Source organism: Coturnix japonica, chromosome 18 (genome assembly GCF_054131305.1).
Source record: "Coturnix japonica strain WE chromosome 18, WE-NBRP24, whole genome shotgun sequence".
In the NCBI taxonomy this organism is placed as follows: domain Eukaryota; kingdom Metazoa; phylum Chordata; class Aves; order Galliformes; family Phasianidae; genus Coturnix; species Coturnix japonica.
This window is the reverse complement of record NC_140680.1, coordinates 3930647-3947955: the sequence shown is the minus strand read 5'-3', so window position 1 is coordinate 3947955 and position 17309 is coordinate 3930647. Positions and strand designations below refer to the sequence as shown.

Sequence of the window (17309 nt, the reverse complement as noted above, 5' to 3'; positions counted from 1 at the left end):
TGTGCCACTGCTCCATCCAGCAGAACAGCAGTGAACCCTTCCCCAAGGATGAGAACAAGTCCTCCCAAGCTTCAGCAGGTGTAGGCTGTCTACTCCCTGATGGTACCCAATGGGATGGATGGAGGGATAGAGGGAGGGAGGTGCTCCAGGCTGGGGGTGCTGGTACTTCAGCCATCCTTACCTGTTGAAGTTTATGAAATCCCCATGTGGGAGTTTCATGGGCAGCTGGTTCTCGCTGCCCACAGCCTTGTCCTTGTCACCCATGTGTCCGTACCACGGGGAGCGGTAGCCCTTGGGAATGGCGGTGGCGTTGAACTTCTCTGGGGGCACTTCTTTGAGAGGGGTTGAGTACCCTGTGGGGAGGGGGTTACATACATGTAAGAACACTGCTATATTTATATATCCATATAAATCCAAGGGAGCTGTGTGGCAATACTGGCTTTCCTCTTGCTGCTGCAGCCTCCAGGACATGAACAGAGCTACCCTATAGCACTGCATGGAAACCACAACAGGGTCAGATTTGGGATGTGAACTTACCTGGTGCCAGAGAATCTGGATTGAGGACTTTGATCATGTGCAGGACTTTTTCTGTCTTCTTGGGCACCTCAGGAGGCCCACCATGGGGTGACACTGCCACGTGCAGCTCGGAGTGAAAGCTCTGCTGGCCCTCAGCGTTCCCAGCCTGTGGGTAGAAGGGTTGGGGGCTCAGCCTGCCCAGCTGCCCAAAATGGGGGAGCGAGGGAGACAAGCAGGAACGCTTTGATGCTACCTTTGATGCTGTCTACTCACTGTCCACTCATTGGCTGCTCCTTCTCTCTCAGTGCCGTGTGAGCCAGCTGGCCCTGGGAGCTGCAAGAAGTGGAGGACAGGGCTCACGGCTGTGCTGCCATCCCCTTATTGCGAGTGGGATGCTGGACCACGCTGTGCACCCAGCCCACCGAGCCATCCCCTGCTAAGGCTGCAAGAGGTGGGGGGCACCACCCTGCCCAGAGCCAGGCACACACACCTTCCTGTAGCCACTGGGGTGCTCAAAGACAAAGCGCTGCATCCGCTTCTGCCGCTGCTGGAAGAGCTGGGAGCCACGGTTGGTGCTCAGGGAGAGCTCCTCCAGCATCACATCCTGCGGTGTGCTCATCTTCTTGCCCAGGTCCAGCTGGGGAGCTGAAGATGTGAGGGGAGAGCATGGGTGAGGACCTTGGTGTGAGGATGGGGGTTGCTATCGGGGCTTGGCGGTGTGTGTGTGCTCTGCTTACCATCTCCAGGATCCGGTTTCATGATGGTCATCGCCTGCTGCCACAGTCCTGGGGCAGAGCTGTGGGATAAGGACGACTGCAAGAGAAAGGTGGACCTGGGTGATGGCTGGGCATGGGAAGCTGCTCCCCACAGCAGCACCGGGGATGCTCAGAGCCCTGGGGATGCCCTACATGTGAGTAGAGCTGCCTTTTTGTGTGCCCACCCCAATCTTTGCATCTGTCACCTCTCACTCCCGCCAGACTCCCGTTAGGAGGCCTGGATTCATCCTGTGTCTGATTTCCTTTTTATCTTCCTTTAGGGCAGAACTATGCCCAGCACTGCAGCAAGGCGTCCTTACCCCTGAGCCCCACTGGGAACAGAGCTGCGAGCCCTGGCTGCTCCCACCCTCCACCTCAGCAGAGCTATTTTCAGCTGCTGGTCTCAAAGGCTGCAACCCCGACCCCTCAGAGCCAGGAACCGAGGAGCCCAGCCTGTGGGGTGAGTGGGGATTCAGGCTGTCACCTTCCCATAGGAGCCCTGGGCGGCTCTGTGTCCCCCCAGGCTGTATCTGCATGGTGCATGGCAGGTGGTTCTTTGCCAGCCTCTGGCTCCGATGTTACCCATCCTCATCTGGCAGCAGCATAGAGGAACAGGGAACAGCTCATTCCTCTGCGAACCTTTCCCTGGCCCTGCCTGCTGTGAACCATTAAGGGACCACATCAGGACCCCAAGGCTGGGCTGTCCCCAAGCCCTGTGCACCCACCCGTCCCTTGGCCCGAGCGCGGCACCTCGATTCCCTACCTGTCCAGGGGATTCCTTGTGGCAGCAGGGGCTGAGGATGCCCTGTGGTTGTGCTGTGCACAAAGACACAGTGTGGCTTCAGCCAGCAGTGTTGGGTGGTCCCAGCTGGAACCCTGAGCTTCTACTGCTCGCCCCGACCCGTGCTGGGCTCTGGCCGGGATGCCGAGGTCTGGCTGCAGAGCAACGGGTTATTTCTGGCTGAGAAAGGGGCGGAGCGGGGCTGACCCTTGGGGACAGGGATGGTGCCACCCCAGCACTGTGCAGGGCTGAGCCTTGTGGGCAGACCCCCAGGCAGGGGTGTTGGCTGTGAGCAGGGAAGCAGGCAGGCAGGCAGGTGGGATAGCGGCAGTTTATTTCCGAGCTGGGAATACATGTGCATGGCGCAGGTGGGATGTGGTGGCTGCAGAACCCTGGGGACAAGGATGCTTGCTACCCCAGTATGTTCCCAGGGGAAGGGACAGGGGCTGCCCTAATAGGCACCATGCTGTGGTGCCACCTCCGTTTTGTTTGCTGCTCTCGCTGGCACCAGGGCTGCACCCTCCCGGTTCCCTCTAGTTGCTGCCTTAGCTCTCCCTGCGTTGCTCCCCAAGCTCTACCCTATAACTGTATCCACTCTGTTGCCCCCCTCTCCCCATCACCCCCCATCACTTACCATTACTGCTGTGCTCCAGGGAGCTCAGCCCCTTGCAGGGAGCTCCCATGTAGACACCGATCTGTCCCCAAACCCTCAAACCTGCATCCCGACCTCCTCCCAGCCTTCTGCAACCTGCACTGCTGACTTCTGCATGCCCCCATCTCCCCACATTGCACTGCCCTCCATCCTTGCCATGTCCCTCCATGGGAACAGGGATGGGGACAGTGACAGGGCTTGGTGCTGGCTCCTTCTGCCTGGGCAGCAGGAGGTGACATGTCCATGGTCCCCTTGGCATGGCAATAAATAACTCTGGATATCTTCATTATCACTAGGGCAGAATTTAGGGGACGTTCCTTCAGGAGGGGTCAAAAGTTAAAAAGAAAAAGAAACATTAAAGCGACAAAGAGGGGAGGATAAAATATTCACTTCTCCTCTCCCCAAATCTGGTTTCAATTGAAAGCAGCCGGGCTGCCAAGCAGGGCTGGGCAAGGTGCCCCAACCGTGCTGTGCCACCCTCAGAAAGCTGAGCCGTGGGGTGCTGGGCTGTGCCCCCCCCCAGTACTGGATACAGGGATGGTCCCGCTGCCAGCTGCCCTGCGCTCGGTGCTGAGCACGCAGTCCTGCCCCCAAAAGGTTAGGGTGGTAAAAATAGCGCTGGGACACGGGGCTGTGGGCGGGCGGGAGGTGGCTGACCCCGGTGATGCATTGATAGGGACGCGGCCACCCCGTGCACCCGGAGCCTCTCCCCATCCCACGGGTGGCACCGCGGGGGCTGCCCCGTCCCCGAGCGGTGTGAGTGGCTGGGGCCGCTCTAGGAGGTGCAGGGGGCTCCCGGCGGTAACCCCCCCGCCTTCAGCCGCAGGCTCCCGCTCCAGCCCCGCGGACACAGGTTGAAGCTGTGGATACCCGGGCTCTTGGTTCCGGAATCTTCGGAGTCGATGGACACGTCCGAGTCCGTCGGGGACCGGGAGCTGTAGCGTTTGGCCGGGGACCTCGCGCCCACCACCGGCGATGCCAAAGGGCTCTTTGGAGTTGGGGACGGCCCGGCCGGGCTGGGTGGCAGCAGGAGCCGTCGGCCCTCTGCCCAAGTGGCTCGGGACACCCCGGGGGAGGCACAGGGCCCCTCCGTTAGGGGCGATTTGTGCGATGGTGAGGGGCTGCCCGGCGCAGCCAGCACGCTGCGGGCGCGCTGCGGGGTCGCGGCTTTGCACCCCTGCGGCAAACCGGGGGGACCCACGGCCGGGGGGGTGAAGGGCCGGGAGCCGTCCGGCCCCAGGGGTTTGGGAGAGGAGCTCTTCCTTCGTGCTGCGTTGATGATGTTCCTGGCGAGCCGCGCTTGCATCTGGCGGCTGGCGCGGGGCTCGGTGTCCTGCCGCTGCGGGGACAGCGACCGCTCGCTCCAGGGCGGGGACCGGGGCGGCCCCTGCTCCAGCTCGGGCACCGAGATGGGACTGGCCCAGCCGTCCTGGCTGCCCTGGTGCCGCACCAGCCGTGGGGTCCAGGTGGGCGAGGCGGGGAGGGACGGCCGCCTTTCCTGCGGGGACAGAAAGTGCATTAGTGTCCCCCGATGGCGCTGCTTGGAGACCTAGCGGTGGTGATGGGGAGAAGAGGTGAGAGGGGAGCAACTCTAATGTTCCCTCCCAAGAGGCTTTTTTTGGTGACAGAAGCAACGTTCCATTGGTGTGGGCACATGGGGACATCTCTGCCCCGCGGTGCTGCCACTGCCCGTGTAGATGGGGCCATTATTGACCCACAGAGACTGGCCAAGCCACAATCCATCACTCTTACCCAAACAGAATCACAGAATGGCTTGGGTTGGAAGGGACCTTAAAGATCATCCAGTTCCATACATAACCCAGGGTCTCACTATGTGTTGGTGCCCCTGGTGCCGAGCTTTGCCACCCTGCAGATCCTCCTGAGCCAGCAGGAAAGAGAAGAGACAGGTTTGATAGTACACGTGAGTGTATTGAGAAAGAGGAAGGGGGAAAAGTGCAGGAGAAATGAAAGCACAGTCAAAAGGCAACTTGTTAATGCAGAGAGCAGCAAGAGCCCATGGTACTCCCTGTCTCCATTGGGCACCTCCCTGCCCCAACCCCGTCCCCTTGCTGTGCAGGATGGGTCTGGCATTTGCCCATTGGATGTGAGGAAGCATCTGGGCAAGGAGCACATCTGCTGGTGCATCCCTCAGTCAGACCTTGAGCTGTCAGGCCCTGGAGATGCCTCTGAGCCTCCAGCACTGAGCCCTGCCCATGCAGTCCCTCGTCTCCTGGCTGTGCCAGCCCTGTTAGCAGCCCAGCACGGCACTGAGCTGCCCAGCTGCAGCAGCATTTGTTAGCTGGCTGCTGCCAGGCTGGATCAGATAGAGCAGCATCAGTCTAAGCAATACACCTCCTTCCTGGACATGGAAGGAGACAAGGGAGGTACAGGGATCACAGCATAACCCCAGTGCCACCCCACAGTGGGGAGGAGGCTTCTCTCTGTGATGCGGGAGCAAATAAGAGACAGATCCCAAAGGAGCAGCAGAAGAGATAGGAGCAGGCACAGTGCGGTGGGAGGGCGGAGTGTCCCCTTGGCCATGCTTTGGTTTGGAGAGCTGGAAGTGCAGAAGGTGAGAAAAGGACCGAGGCAGAGCCAGACCGCTCCATAAAGTTTCCAGGCAAGAGAGAAAGCAGCAGAGGTGCTGCGGGTCAGCGGTGCTCCTGTCCATGCACTTTGCTTTGCAGACTCGGCCCCATTTGGCACAGACACACAGCTCCCATTGCCCCAGTGGGGCTCAGCACCGTGTCCTCACCCCATAGCACTGCCATAGGGTTGGGCTCTGGGAGCCACTGCTCTACTTCATTTTGTCTTTCATTTTTTTGTCCCCCTTTCACAGGTCGGTTTGGCTTTTTGCACATCCCCCCAAGCAACGCTTGAGGGTTTGGCCAGCTGGGGGGGAGCCCAACATCTGCCCATGTTCACTCTCTACTTGTAGTAAAAGGAAGGCTTCCACACCTGTGGCTCGATCCCCGCGTTCCTGGTGGAGTAGGAGGGTCGAGGAGCCTGGAAGCCAGCCTTGGCTCGAGGGGAGCGCCCGTGGCACGGCGATGCCAGCAGCAGCTCTGCACCATCACCTCCGGCACCGTGAGTCACGGGCAGAGCCCCGGTGGCACTGGGGAAAGGGCTGGGAGCGGCCCCGTGTGTGGTGGGAGGTTGCCAAACGGGGGATGGAGGCAGCGGGGAGGTGGGGCAGGAGGTGTGCTGTGGATAGGAATAAGCGCTGGGAGGTGAGGGTCTGGGTGGTGGCATGGACCTCGCTGGAGCTTTGGATGGGGAGAGGATGAAGAGTGAAGGCTGGAGCTGGTAGGGCTGGTGCTTGGAGAGCTCCACCTCGTTCTCTGTCAGGTTGTTGCCGTAGAGAGAGGCAGGGGGGGTTTTGGAGGGCTGGGAGGGGCTCCTGGTGGGATGTCTGGAGACCATGGGCGACAGGCAAGTGTTGGCATCATACTTCCAGGAGGGAGGCAACGACATGGTGGGTGATGGGGAGCGCAGCAGCTCGGGCTGGGAGGGAGCCTCGATGATGAACTTCTCCATGCGGGACTGCCGGCGGGCAAAGAGCTCAGCCCCCTTCCCTCTGGCTTCACTCAGGTTGTGGCTGGGCTGCGGCTTTGGCTTCGGCTTCAACATGGGGGACTTGAGGCAGGAGGACCACGCTGGGGCATCGTCAGGCACCGGGAGGGGCTGTGCAGCCCTGGATGTGCTGGCAGGAACAAAGTTGGCAGCTTCAGCCCCTAAAGCAAAGGGCTCATCCTCGGCACCAGCATCCCCGTGCTCCTTCTGCTTCTTCCTGATGTCTGCGCTCTGCACCAAATCCAGCAGGTCGGGGTTGGGGCCCAACTTGGGCTTCTCAACAAAGGTGAACATGGATTTCTTGTGACCCCTACGTGCCGCCGACTCCTCCAGGATGCCTGTTTTGGGCAAGGGGACCACTGCTGCCAGCCCATAGCTGGGGCCTGGCAGTGCCTTCTGCTCCCCAGGGGGGTACAGGGCCGAGTAGGTGGGGGGTGAGCGGACCCTGCTGAGTGGGGGTGGGCTGCCCAGTGTCTCTGCATAGGTGGGTGGTGGGGGCTCAGCACTGGGGACTGGCTCCATGGGTTGGCTCAGCCCGGGGGGTGTCTGGGTGCCGAATGGCCGCGCTGTGCGGTTCTTCACTGGTTTGGGTTTGGCCAGGGTGAGGTGGACCTCATAGTACTGCCTGCTCTGAGCCCCGCTCTGTGCCTGTGTGGCTGGGGGAGCTGCCCCTGGGGGTGTGCTGGCCGTCACTGTGGGTGTGTTGGATGTCACTATGGGTGCACTGGATGTCACCATGGGAGGACTTGCCATCCCCATGGCTGCATTGGCCATCCCCATTGGTATGTTGGCTGCCACTATGGGTGTGCTGGCTGTCCCCATTGGCACACTGGTTGTCACTATATGTGTGCTGGCCGTCCCTACGGGCATGCTGGCTGTCCCAGTGGGGGTACTGGCTGTCACCATGGGTGTGCTGGCTGTCCCTGTGGTTATGTTGGCTGACACCATGGGTGCACTGGCTGTCACTGTGGTTATGTTGGGTGCACTGGCTGTCCCCATGGCTGTGTTGGCCATTGCCACACCAGTAGGTATGCTGGTTGTCACCAGGGGTGCACTGGCTGTCACCACAGGTGTATTAGCCATCCCTATGGGCGTGCTAGCTCTCCTCACGGTCATGTTGGCTGTCCCCATGGGTACACTGTCTGTCCCTAGAGGTGTGCCAGCTGTCCCCATGGTCATGCTGGCTGTCCCTGTAGGCATGCTGGCTGTCCCTAAGGATGTGCTGGCTGTCCCCATGGGTGCACTGGCTGTCACTGTGGGCACACTGGGCACCTCACCATTCTTCTGCTTAGGAATGCACACGTTCTCTGGTGGGGCAGGAGTGGCCACTCTTGTCCCCAAGCTGTCCTGCGTCCCTTGGACCCCTCCCACTTCGCTCTCCACATTCTCCTTGTGCACACCATTGGCAGCAGCCAGTGCCATGTTCTCCTTCAGGTAGATACTCAATGGGACTTGCTGAGCCTCAGTAGGGGACTCTCGCAGAGATGCCACATTCTCTTGCTCCCCCATCGTTCCCCGGCTGCTGTGCCCCTCGCCCGTCTCCATGTCACCTCCCTGTGTCCCCAGGCTCATTGGCAGCCCTGTGCCATGCCCTGTGCCAGTCCCAGTGAGCCCGTCGACGCGCTGCCTGCGGCGGTGGAAGAGCAGCACGCCCTTGGAGCTGGGGCTGGGTGCCGTGGTGAGCTGTGCCACGATCCTGCGGCTCCGCGCCTTCGCCTCTTTCAGCTCCTTCTCAGAGAGGCTGGAGCTGCGGGAGAGACCTGGGTGAGAAGAGAGGAGAGGAGCAGGGGGTTAGCAGGGCTCGGCCCTCCTTAAAGTGCCCCCAGCACCCCGAGCCCAGGGATGCCTCCTCTCCAGCCCAGCCTTGTTGCATCCGGGTGTGCATCTGAGTAACCCCTGAGGCCCAGAAGACAGACACCATGGGGCAGATGTGACCATTCCTCCCACCCAGCAGGGCTGAGGGGAGCGTCCCTGCATCTCACAACCCAGGACAGTTTATCTCCCCAGGCTCTGCGCGCTGATCCCAGTGACCGTATGGGAAAGGAATTTCTCAAAAGGCTTCAGGAGGTTTCAGGTTGCGGCTCAAACACACGTGGGGTAGGGAAGGCGTCCCCACAGCCCTCTCCCCAAATCATGATGCACTGCCCCACAAACGCAGGACAGCAAACCCAGCCTCATCACTTTGCTATAGGACCTGTGTGTTTGAACCCGGCACGTATGTGAGCAGCAACACGAGATGGCAGCAGCCGACAGGAGCTGGGCAGGATCCCGACCCGACACTCAGCCCGCAGCAACGCGCCAACCCCATTCCTTCACAGCCTATAAAAGCACTAAAAGCGGCCGGCTGTGCGTCTGCTAACTGCTCTGAAAGCCCTCCGAGCACCGCTGGGCTCCTCCAGCTCTGGCCAAAAGGTCAGGGCCAAAGCTTTTCCCAAACACCAAAAGGATGTGGAGCTGCCGGGAACACATTTTCTTGGGGTGAGCCATTTCCTATGAGCGTGCACTGAAACACCCATGGCCACTGGGAAGGACAGTGCCACCAAACAGCCCCCAGCGCCTTTCCTCACTATGGGGTCCATGCTCTATGCCCAGGAACGCTGCCATGAGGGCCCCATCCACACCCGGACGGAGGTGGGTGGCCGATCCCAGCTCCTCCGGGCGCAGGCAGCGTCCACTCCCCTTCCCTTCATGTGTTTTTCATTTTCTTGCCTTCTGTGCTGCTTGGGATCCTTCCAGGATATTTTAAGCGTTGGTTCAGCCTACCAGCGAAGGAAGGGATGAATGACTAAGCCAAATCATTCCAGAGAGCTCGTGGTGGGGCGAGAAAGCTGCTGCGAGCTGGGCATCCCCTCCCCATCACCATCCATCCCATCCGTTCCATCCCCTGTAGTCACATCTGTAGGATGTTTGCAGCCATCTGAACTGCTCATCCCTCAGCCAGCACAGAGGAACCGACCGGAGAGGAGGAGGAGAACAGACAGACCAAGCTTTAGGGCAGCCCAGCAGTGGGATTTAGCTGTGCCAAGAGGAGAAAAAGGCCGAAATACCATTGCAAACCCTCCTGGAAGCGATGAGCCCATCCGCAGCGGGCGTTCCAGCTCTCCCCGTCCGCAGCCGGCATTGTTGAATGCGACATTTCTATTTGCTTTGGCGGCGGCACAGAGCTGGGAAGCGGCTTCCTGCGGCCGGGCTGCCTGGAGGGCGGCCAGCCCCGCGGCTCCTGCTACGCCACTCGCCCCTCACCGTAAAGGAGCGGGGAAACGGGGCCGGGGAGCTGTTGGGAAACAAGCCGCAGGCTCCAGATGTCTGAGCATTTCACGCTCCGACCCAAGCATCCTTGGAGGCCGGGGCCGCCTATGAAGCAGAGCTCTCAGCAGAGCCGTTCTGGAGCTTCTCGCTCTTGCTACTGCCTTTTAATAGCCACCGAGGGGCTGTGGGGGTGTCCTCGTTGCTGGACGGATGACTCAGCCATTGGCCAGGGATGTCCCGGCTTGGGCTGGCTGCTGGCCGAGCCCCACACCCAGCGCTGGGACCCCATAGACAGTGGTCCTGCACACAACCTGCTTCTGGCCACCGATAGAGCCCCGGCCAAAGCTCAGCTCCAAGGGCTGAGTGGCTCTTCCTTCCTTCCCACGCTGCTCACCATCGGGCTGCTGTTTGGGAAGGAAACGTCTCCTGTCCCTGAGTGTCCCAGCCGCTTCCAATAGCAATGAATCAGCCCTGCCAACACTCTGACCCCACGGCAGGGATGTCCCTGAGCCCCGTGATCTTGGGATGCTGCAGGAGGTGCAGCATCACTGGGATCTCGTGTGTGCAACCAGCCACATGTGCACCTTGAGCATCATCTCAGTGCAATGCACTTTACCTTGGCCAGAGCAGCCTGTAGCTCTCTACCTACAGATATAGTCATATCTGTGTACACCTACTGACCTATATAGGCCCTTTCTCCTTATATTTCCAGCAACAGCTCAGGGTTAAACAGCCTCTTCTCAATCTGTCAGCCTTCCCTCTTCTCTATCCTCCAGAGTGAGGGTGATGAAAGGCGTTTCTGTTGTCCTCCCTTCCTGGCCAGATGGGAAAAGCCCTCCTTCCAGCTCAGCTCTCCATGCCAACGCTGGGTCTCCTCACACAGGGATGAAGGGTGAAACACATCCACGGAATTACACAGCAATGATGGAAGACAAACAGTGAGCTGGGAGCTGCCCCCTCGCAGGTCTGGCTGTGACAATGAGATGTCCTGGTGGAGATGGGGGAATTGCATCCCAGCCCCTCACACAGGATGCTCAGGTTGCATCACAGAGGATTTTACTCCATGCCCAGCACCAGCCCTATGGAGCTGAGGGGCATCCAAGGCCAAGAAGAGAAAAATTATCAACCTCATCTCCACCACCTTTGCACAGACCCGCAGCCGCCCCCGTGCAGTGCTGGGGAATGGGGAACCCGCTGGTTGTACCCAAATGCTGAAGGCTTTGGACACGGAGCAGGTTTGGGGCAGGGAAGCCAGCTGGCCCTCTGCCTGAACTACAGCTGTGAGGGGCTTTTTGCAGTGCACACAAACGCACACATTTCATTCTGCTCTTCCCTCCAGCTCTCAGTTATCCCAAATAATCTGCTGCCAGGAAAACAAGAAGGGTAGCGCAGGCAGGCAGTCTGGCTGGCTAGGAACAATTAACATGCAGAGATAAAAACACGACAATTTTCTGCCTCGTTCCCAGCTTCCAGAACTCCTGGTATAAAAACTCCGTGAAGTTTCCATCAGTTGCTGGCCATACAGACTCCCAAATCCCCGAGTTGAGCAGTGGAGCAGCCCTGTGCTGCCAGGCAGGATCAGAGCACGGGGCCTCTCCTCTGCCAGCAACAAAATCTGGCACAGCGAGAAAATTCGATTCGCTTGCAAGTTCTCCCTGAGCTCCGTTCATGAGGGCTTTGCTGGATTTGGAGCTGCTTGCTCCCCGCTGCCCTGTGCTGCTCCTGGCTCCTGGCCGTGCCTCGGCTGTGGCTGGCCCTCAGCACCCAAACTTGCCCCACTTGTGCCTAAAATCACCCCAAAAGTGTGGGGCGGTGAGTCGTGGGGCCGCCATCTCCCAGTGGAGGGAAAGAGGAGAAGGGGCTGGGTATGTGACCACTGGGAATGTCATCGGGTACCACTTGTGCCCAAAGCAGAGCGGGGAGGGGACCGGGGCAAAGTGGTGGCCCTGGTGTGTCCCTTGCCATAGACAGGACAGTGCATGGAAGGAGAGATGCGGAGCTGAGAGATGCGATCCCCACCACCCCACAGCCACCCCAACCCACGGACACACACGCGCGTGGGACTCATTTCTATAGAGACCAATGCAGCACAGCTCTCCCCAGGCGGCTCCGCAACAGGGGGACACCCCCAGCACCACGCAGCGCCGGGCACCCCCAGCTCCCCGCAGCCCCAGCTCGTCGCATCCCTCCCAAACACCCCCCGATCCCCGCACCCTCATGACCCCGCTCCCCGGCCCAGCCCCCAGCCGACCTCCCCGCCGCCCCCCGTTCTCCCCCCGCTTCCCGGCTCCCTCTCCCCGCTCCTACCCGCGGTGCCGGTGCCGGTGCCGCCGCCGCTCGACTGCACCAGGGGAGGAGGCGGCGGGCAGGAAAGTTGCAGCGGCTCCGCCCTCGGAGCGGGCCCGGGGGGGGGGCGGCGGGCGGGGGCCAGGCGGGCCGGGGCCGCTGGGGGTGCCGCTGCTCGTCCCCGTGTCCGCCCCGGTACAGCGGGATCGCGACGCACCGCGAGGGATGAGACGGCACGGAGCCACCGTGCGGGTGGTGAGGACAGTTCCGACGGCTCTGCCCTGCTCGTCCCTGCCTGGCTGGGTCTGCCCTGAGCAACAGCGAGAGCAGCCCGAGCATCCCGTTACCCACCTCTGAGCACCCCCTAACCCAGCCCCGAGCTCCTCCTTACCTCCCTGCCTTCATACCAGGAGCACAGTGGGGTCACACTGATCCTGAGCCCTCCGGCACGATGGTGACAGCGCTGGGACCCGTCTGCAGCACGCAGAGCTCTGAACACTGCTGTGCTCCCCCCTCTGCACCCCCGGATGAGCTCCTGGCCTGATATTTTTGCCTTTCTAATCTCCTTTCTTCCTGCTGCTCTTTGCTTTTCTGTGCTTTTCTGGTTTTTGAGGGAGCCCGGCGCTTGCTCAGCATCCCCCAGGGAGCGAAACCTTCTGTTTATTTGCACAGCAGACAGAGAAACCAGTCCTGCCTCCTGCATCTCGCTGCCGGTGCCTCTACCCGGGGCTCTCCAAGAGGTGCCAACCCGCTGGGCCGGATCGCAGCCAGGAGATGGGGCTGGATGGGGCTGCTGACCCTGCAGGGTGGGTGCACATTGCTTGGCAATGCACTCCCTGTGCCATTCCTGCAGGCAATGGGGTAGGGATGGATGCACCGACATCAGAAATAGACAGATAAGGAGAAAAGGAGCAGATCCCCAACACCTCCCGGGGATGCTTTTGCAAATACCCCACTGCAAGGGTAGCTCTAATGCTTGGCTTGGGCTCCAGCTCCAGAGCCAGCCCAGCACTGCTGACCCATAGCGTTATTGTGGGGTTGTTGCCAGGGCTTGGGACCCTCAGTGACATCCTGCCCAGTGGCTCTGGAAAGTCTGACAGTCACGCAGGCAGCGGATGGCAGTGATCTCACTCAGGGGGAGGAGGAAACGGGGCAGACAAATGCTTTCCAGCAAACCTGTTGAGTTACTTTAAATTCCAGGCTGGCAGCAGAACTTCTGGATCGTGGCTCGGGATAGGAAAATGCTGAGCCTGGACAGAGCCGGGCCTGACCTTTCTCACTGCAGATCCACCATCGCAAACAGAGGGAGAAATGGGAAACGCTCTGAGTCCGTCTGCAGCCGTGAAACACGACGCTGCATGGCTGCACTGAGCCAAGAGCTTGGCTGAGGTTCCCACCTCCAAACTGTCATCCCATCTTGGGGACTGCTGGTGTGAGGGCGAGCAGTGCCTTAAGATAGATGGGTTTGGGAAAGCCCATTTGGAGCCCCCAGGGTGAAAGGGCTGCTTTGGGAAAACCACCCCACAGCATCACCCGAGGGCTCATTCCCAGCAGGATGTGGCACACCTGCCCTGGCAGCTGAAATAACAGCTGGAGGGGGGGAAATAGAGCAGTGGAAGCAGGGCTTAAAGATGGGTCCCCCTGGCTGCAGGGAGGATTGGGAGCCAGCATCTCCTCCTGGGGCTGTTCTAACTCCATCTGGGTGTTTGCACTGGGGTCCCCATGGAAGGCAGGCTGTGAAACAGGGCTCTGGAGCAAAGCGGTGTCAGGGAGCATTGCAGAGAGCAACCAGCCTGAAATAAAGTGCTTGATTTCTAAATGGGGGCCTGAAATAGAGATGGCCTGAAGCCACATAGCAGGAGCATCCATGCAGACTCATCTCCCATACGCAGCACAGCTGTGCCATGCTCTGGGTGGGGGAGAGAGGCCCAAATTCCACAGAATGCCCCAGGATCTGCTTATGACCCCAGGGCACCCCTATGCCCCACTCAGCTCTCAGAGACTGTGGGAACCCACATATTGCTCCACGCCCCTCCCCAGGGATGGCACAGATTCCTCTGATTTTTGAGGGTACTGAGATCATCCGAAGCTAAAAAAGCCCCAGGGCTGGGACCAGGCACCCATTGCCCTGCATGGAAGGAACCCCAACCACACTGTGTGCTGGGGATGCTGCAGCCTCGTGGTACTAACATGCTTTGCAGGGGGATATGGGGGTCCTTACTTGCTTTCCTGGGCTCAGTGGAGGGAGCGATGAGGACGCGCTTGATCTTCACCAACCTCCACTCCTGGCTGGGGTCGTCCATGGGGCCGGCTGCTGTTGGGGGCAGCTGTGGGTCAGGGCTGGGGGCACAGCAGTCTGAGGGGGCTGCAGGCTCAGTGTTCGTGCTCCCTGGGGGGAGCTCAGGGTTTGGGACGTCCCGGCTGTCACTCTCCTGTCGCAGTGGTGCCTTCAGCATCCTGCCAGCTTCCCTTCTCCACTCTTGGGGACGATGCTCAGTGACTCCAAAGATCCAACTGGCTGCTCACGGCCGGAGGGCTGGATCTGCTCTGGGACCTTCCCCTTCCATCTGAGGAGGAAACAGGCGCAGTCCTCACTCCTCAGCCCTTCTCTCCGTGCCTTCAGAGCTATGTCACCAAGGAGAGTTCTGTGGGGTTTTCTCTTTTCCAGCCCAACAGAGGACCTGTGCAAAGAGATGGGGAACACTGAGCAAACTACTCGCAGTTCCCCATGTGAAGGATGGGGCACCTCACCCTTCCACCCCTACCCAAGGCACTGGGGGCTGTGTTCGGCTCATGTTGGTGCTTGCTCAAGGCAGGAGCCCCAGTTCCCACCTCCATCCTGCACCCAGCTCACAAGGCCGGGCTGTGTTTAACTATTGCATGACTCACAGCTCCGGGACAAGCGCCGACACAGTCACTTCCCTCTGTTCTGCTGAGCTGAAATACCGCTGAGTGATGAGTGCACGCAGCAGCACAGCCAAGAGGAAAGGTATGGGATGGGAGCAGGGATCAGCACGTGGGGACAGGATGCGGCTCAGCACAGTGGGGAAATTCCTGCACACTGAGTCCACAAGGGTTCTGTGCGACCCAAAGCCCACCCCACTGCCTGGATTCAGGTGATGCCAGCAGGGATGGCTCAGTGCCACGTGTTGAGCTCAGGATCACATCTTGCACTTTTCCCTTCTGGAATCCCTCCTCCCTCCACTATTCAATGTGGATTTTCAGAGGGATCTCTCTGCAGCTTCCACCACCCACACTGAGCCCCACCCCCTCATGGGGGCTGCACTGGGCTCTGCAGGGCACTGTGTGTTACTGCTGCTGTGCTGGAGCAAAGGGTGCTCAGGTGGGATATGAGCGCCCAGCTCCCAGCCCTATGAGCACACAGGGCTGCCCAGTGTGCAGTGTGGCACCGAAGCCCCTCCTGCCTCAAGACCTTTGCAACAGGAGCCTGTGCTGCTCCTCAATGCATGAACTGCAAGTGGTGCAGGGGAGGGAAGAATGAAAAATACATGGAAATATCCCTGATTTCACCAAATCTGGCGGCAGGAACACCTCTTGCTCTCTCCCTGCCCACTCAATGGGGTCTGACGTGCACTCCCCTCTGCCTTCCTCACAACCTGCCGCCCCTCCCCATCCAAAAAGGAAAACTAAAGTTAACTTTCCACCTCCCACACACAGATTTTTGGCAGGCGCTGCTGGCATTGAGGCTGCCAGCACTGCAGAGAGCCCTCCTCCCAGCTCTGAGCCCCCCACACCCAACAAGGGGATGTGGGGGACACGGGGGACCCATCCTGCCCCCACCCCAGCCCAGGTGTGTGGGCAGAAGCAACGTCCCAACGGAGCTCCCCTGCCTCAGGGATGCTGTCCTCGTGTCCCCATCGCCACCCTCCACTTGGTTTCCATCATCTCTCAACGAGCCCAGGGGGGTGGCAGGAGGGGGGCTGTGTTGTGCAGGCTCTCGGGTTTCCCTGGGTCAAGCAGCGGGTCGCTGTCACTCAGGCAGGACCCCACTGCCCAGACTTTCAGTCCCCAGCTCTGGTCACAAGATCCGCGCCTTCCCTTTCCAAAATAGACCGAGTGCAAGCCATACATCGGGGGATTTTTGCACCTTCCCTGTGCCAGCAGCTCAATGTCCCACAGGGGCAGCTTGGCACAGCATCTCCTCTCCAACACCACAGCTCCTGGCACTGGGAACCCCAGGGTAGGGGTTTCTGTGCCATCCCTGCACTGTTGGCATGAACCATGAAGCAGAGATCACCCAAACCTGCTGCTTTATGCCATAACGGGGTATTTCTCAGGGACCCTTTGGCACCATCCCAGTGCATCAGAAGGCTGTGATGCATCCCCAAAGGGCAAACCCCTGCAGGACCCTGTTGGACCCTATTTCTTTAAGGTAACGCCACCTCCACATCTGATACGGAGATGTCCCTGTGGTGTGCCTGTCACTTGGAGCTGTGCCTGGGCCGCCCTGTGCCCGGCTGCTGTCACCTCTGCTGCAATCCAATACCACCCCGGGCTCCCTGCGGTCCCTCACTGCTGGGAGCTGCCAGCACCATTCCATCCACCCCAGGACCCCACTGCAGCATCCCCAAATGCTGCTAGGGCTGCATGGGGATGTGTGGGCATCAGGGCTGGGGGGTGCTCCAGGGCAGGTCTCTGCCCTCCGTCCTCCTCAGCAGGGCCAGCAGAAGTGCTGATGCCATTCACAGCACCGTGTCTGTGACTGCAGGCAGCTTTGGTGGAGACTTTGGGTACCACCAGCAGAGCTCCTGTGCCACCAAGGTGAGACCAAGGTGCCACCGAGGTGAGTGGCAGTGAGCGCAGCTGGGAGCATCTGGGGACTGGAGCCATGTATGTGTGAGTGCATTCAGCGCTCAGCCCTGGTCCTGGCAAAACCACTGTGCAGTCGGAATGAAGCTGCTGAGGACACAGCCCGGCAGCACGGACAGCCCCTGGCCCAGCCCAGCTCTCCCTGTGCTCTGTTTTCTTTCTCTGCTTTTCTCTCTTAACCCCTTAAGGATCCTGCAGGATTGGTGCAGTGGGGCTGCACAGCTCCTGCACAGCCCTGGGGACTGTGGATGGGGATGGGGACAGGAGTGGGGGCAAGGGTGGGGACATAGGGACAGAAACAGGGACAGAGAAAGGGATGGGGGTGGGAACAGAGTCTGGGACACCACTGCTTCTGTGGGTGGCTCTGCTGCCTGCAGGCACCCGAGTGCTGCTCTCTCTGCTTTCCCCCACGTTTCTCCCACCCTTTTGTACCCCATGGTACCTCCATCCCATGGGGGCAGCCTGTCGACACTCGGGCTCACCGCGCTCATCTCTCCCCCCATCCCCACCATCCTCATTCTCCCTCCTAGAAGCAATCCCTCCTCCGCAGCCCTATGGCCACCCACCCGGGGGGTTGTGCTCCCCACACTGTACCGATACCTGTGTCCCCGTTGTGCCCATACCCGGTCCCTGCCGGCAGCTCGTCTTGGTTCTCCTCTCCTGCTCT

At 60.2% G+C, this 17309-nt stretch overlaps 2 protein-coding genes and 1 long non-coding RNA gene across 4 annotated transcripts in view; 1 reads left to right on the top strand and 2 right to left on the bottom strand.

Annotated features, from left to right (window-relative positions):
- MYOZ3 (myozenin 3) overlaps nt 1-2092 on the bottom strand; it is a 5737-nt gene extending 3645 nt beyond the window's left edge. The window contains exons 1-6 of the mRNA XM_015875753.3: nt 2035-2092; nt 1254-1329; nt 1007-1161; nt 790-849; nt 538-682; nt 182-353 (exon numbers count right to left, since the gene is read on the bottom strand). Coding sequence (XP_015731239.2) covers nt 182-353; nt 538-682; nt 790-849; nt 1007-1161; nt 1254-1284 — 563 coding nt within the window. The 5' untranslated portion in view covers nt 1285-1329; nt 2035-2092. The remainder of the gene's footprint in view (nt 1-181; nt 354-537; nt 683-789; nt 850-1006; nt 1162-1253; nt 1330-2034) is intronic.
- Nucleotides 1295-5661, top strand: LOC116654072 (uncharacterized). Of its 2 annotated transcripts, XR_014935609.1 has the most exons (3): nt 1295-1426; nt 1553-1731; nt 5544-5661. It is a non-coding gene; the product is annotated as an uncharacterized LOC116654072 (long non-coding RNA). The 2 variants fall into 2 exon arrangements; XR_004308946.2 differs by lacking the exons at nt 1295-1426; nt 1553-1731 and adding an exon at nt 3701-3817.
- On the bottom strand, nt 2370-17309 carry SYNPO (synaptopodin). The gene is made up of 4 exons (XM_015875747.3): nt 17243-17309; nt 14034-14493; nt 5663-8037; nt 2370-4202 (listed from the first exon to the last, which is right to left on the bottom strand). Exons 2-4 carry the CDS (start codon nt 14266-14268, stop codon nt 3480-3482), a joined length of 3333 nt encoding a protein of 1110 aa, XP_015731233.2. The 5' UTR covers nt 14269-14493; nt 17243-17309; the 3' UTR covers nt 2370-3479.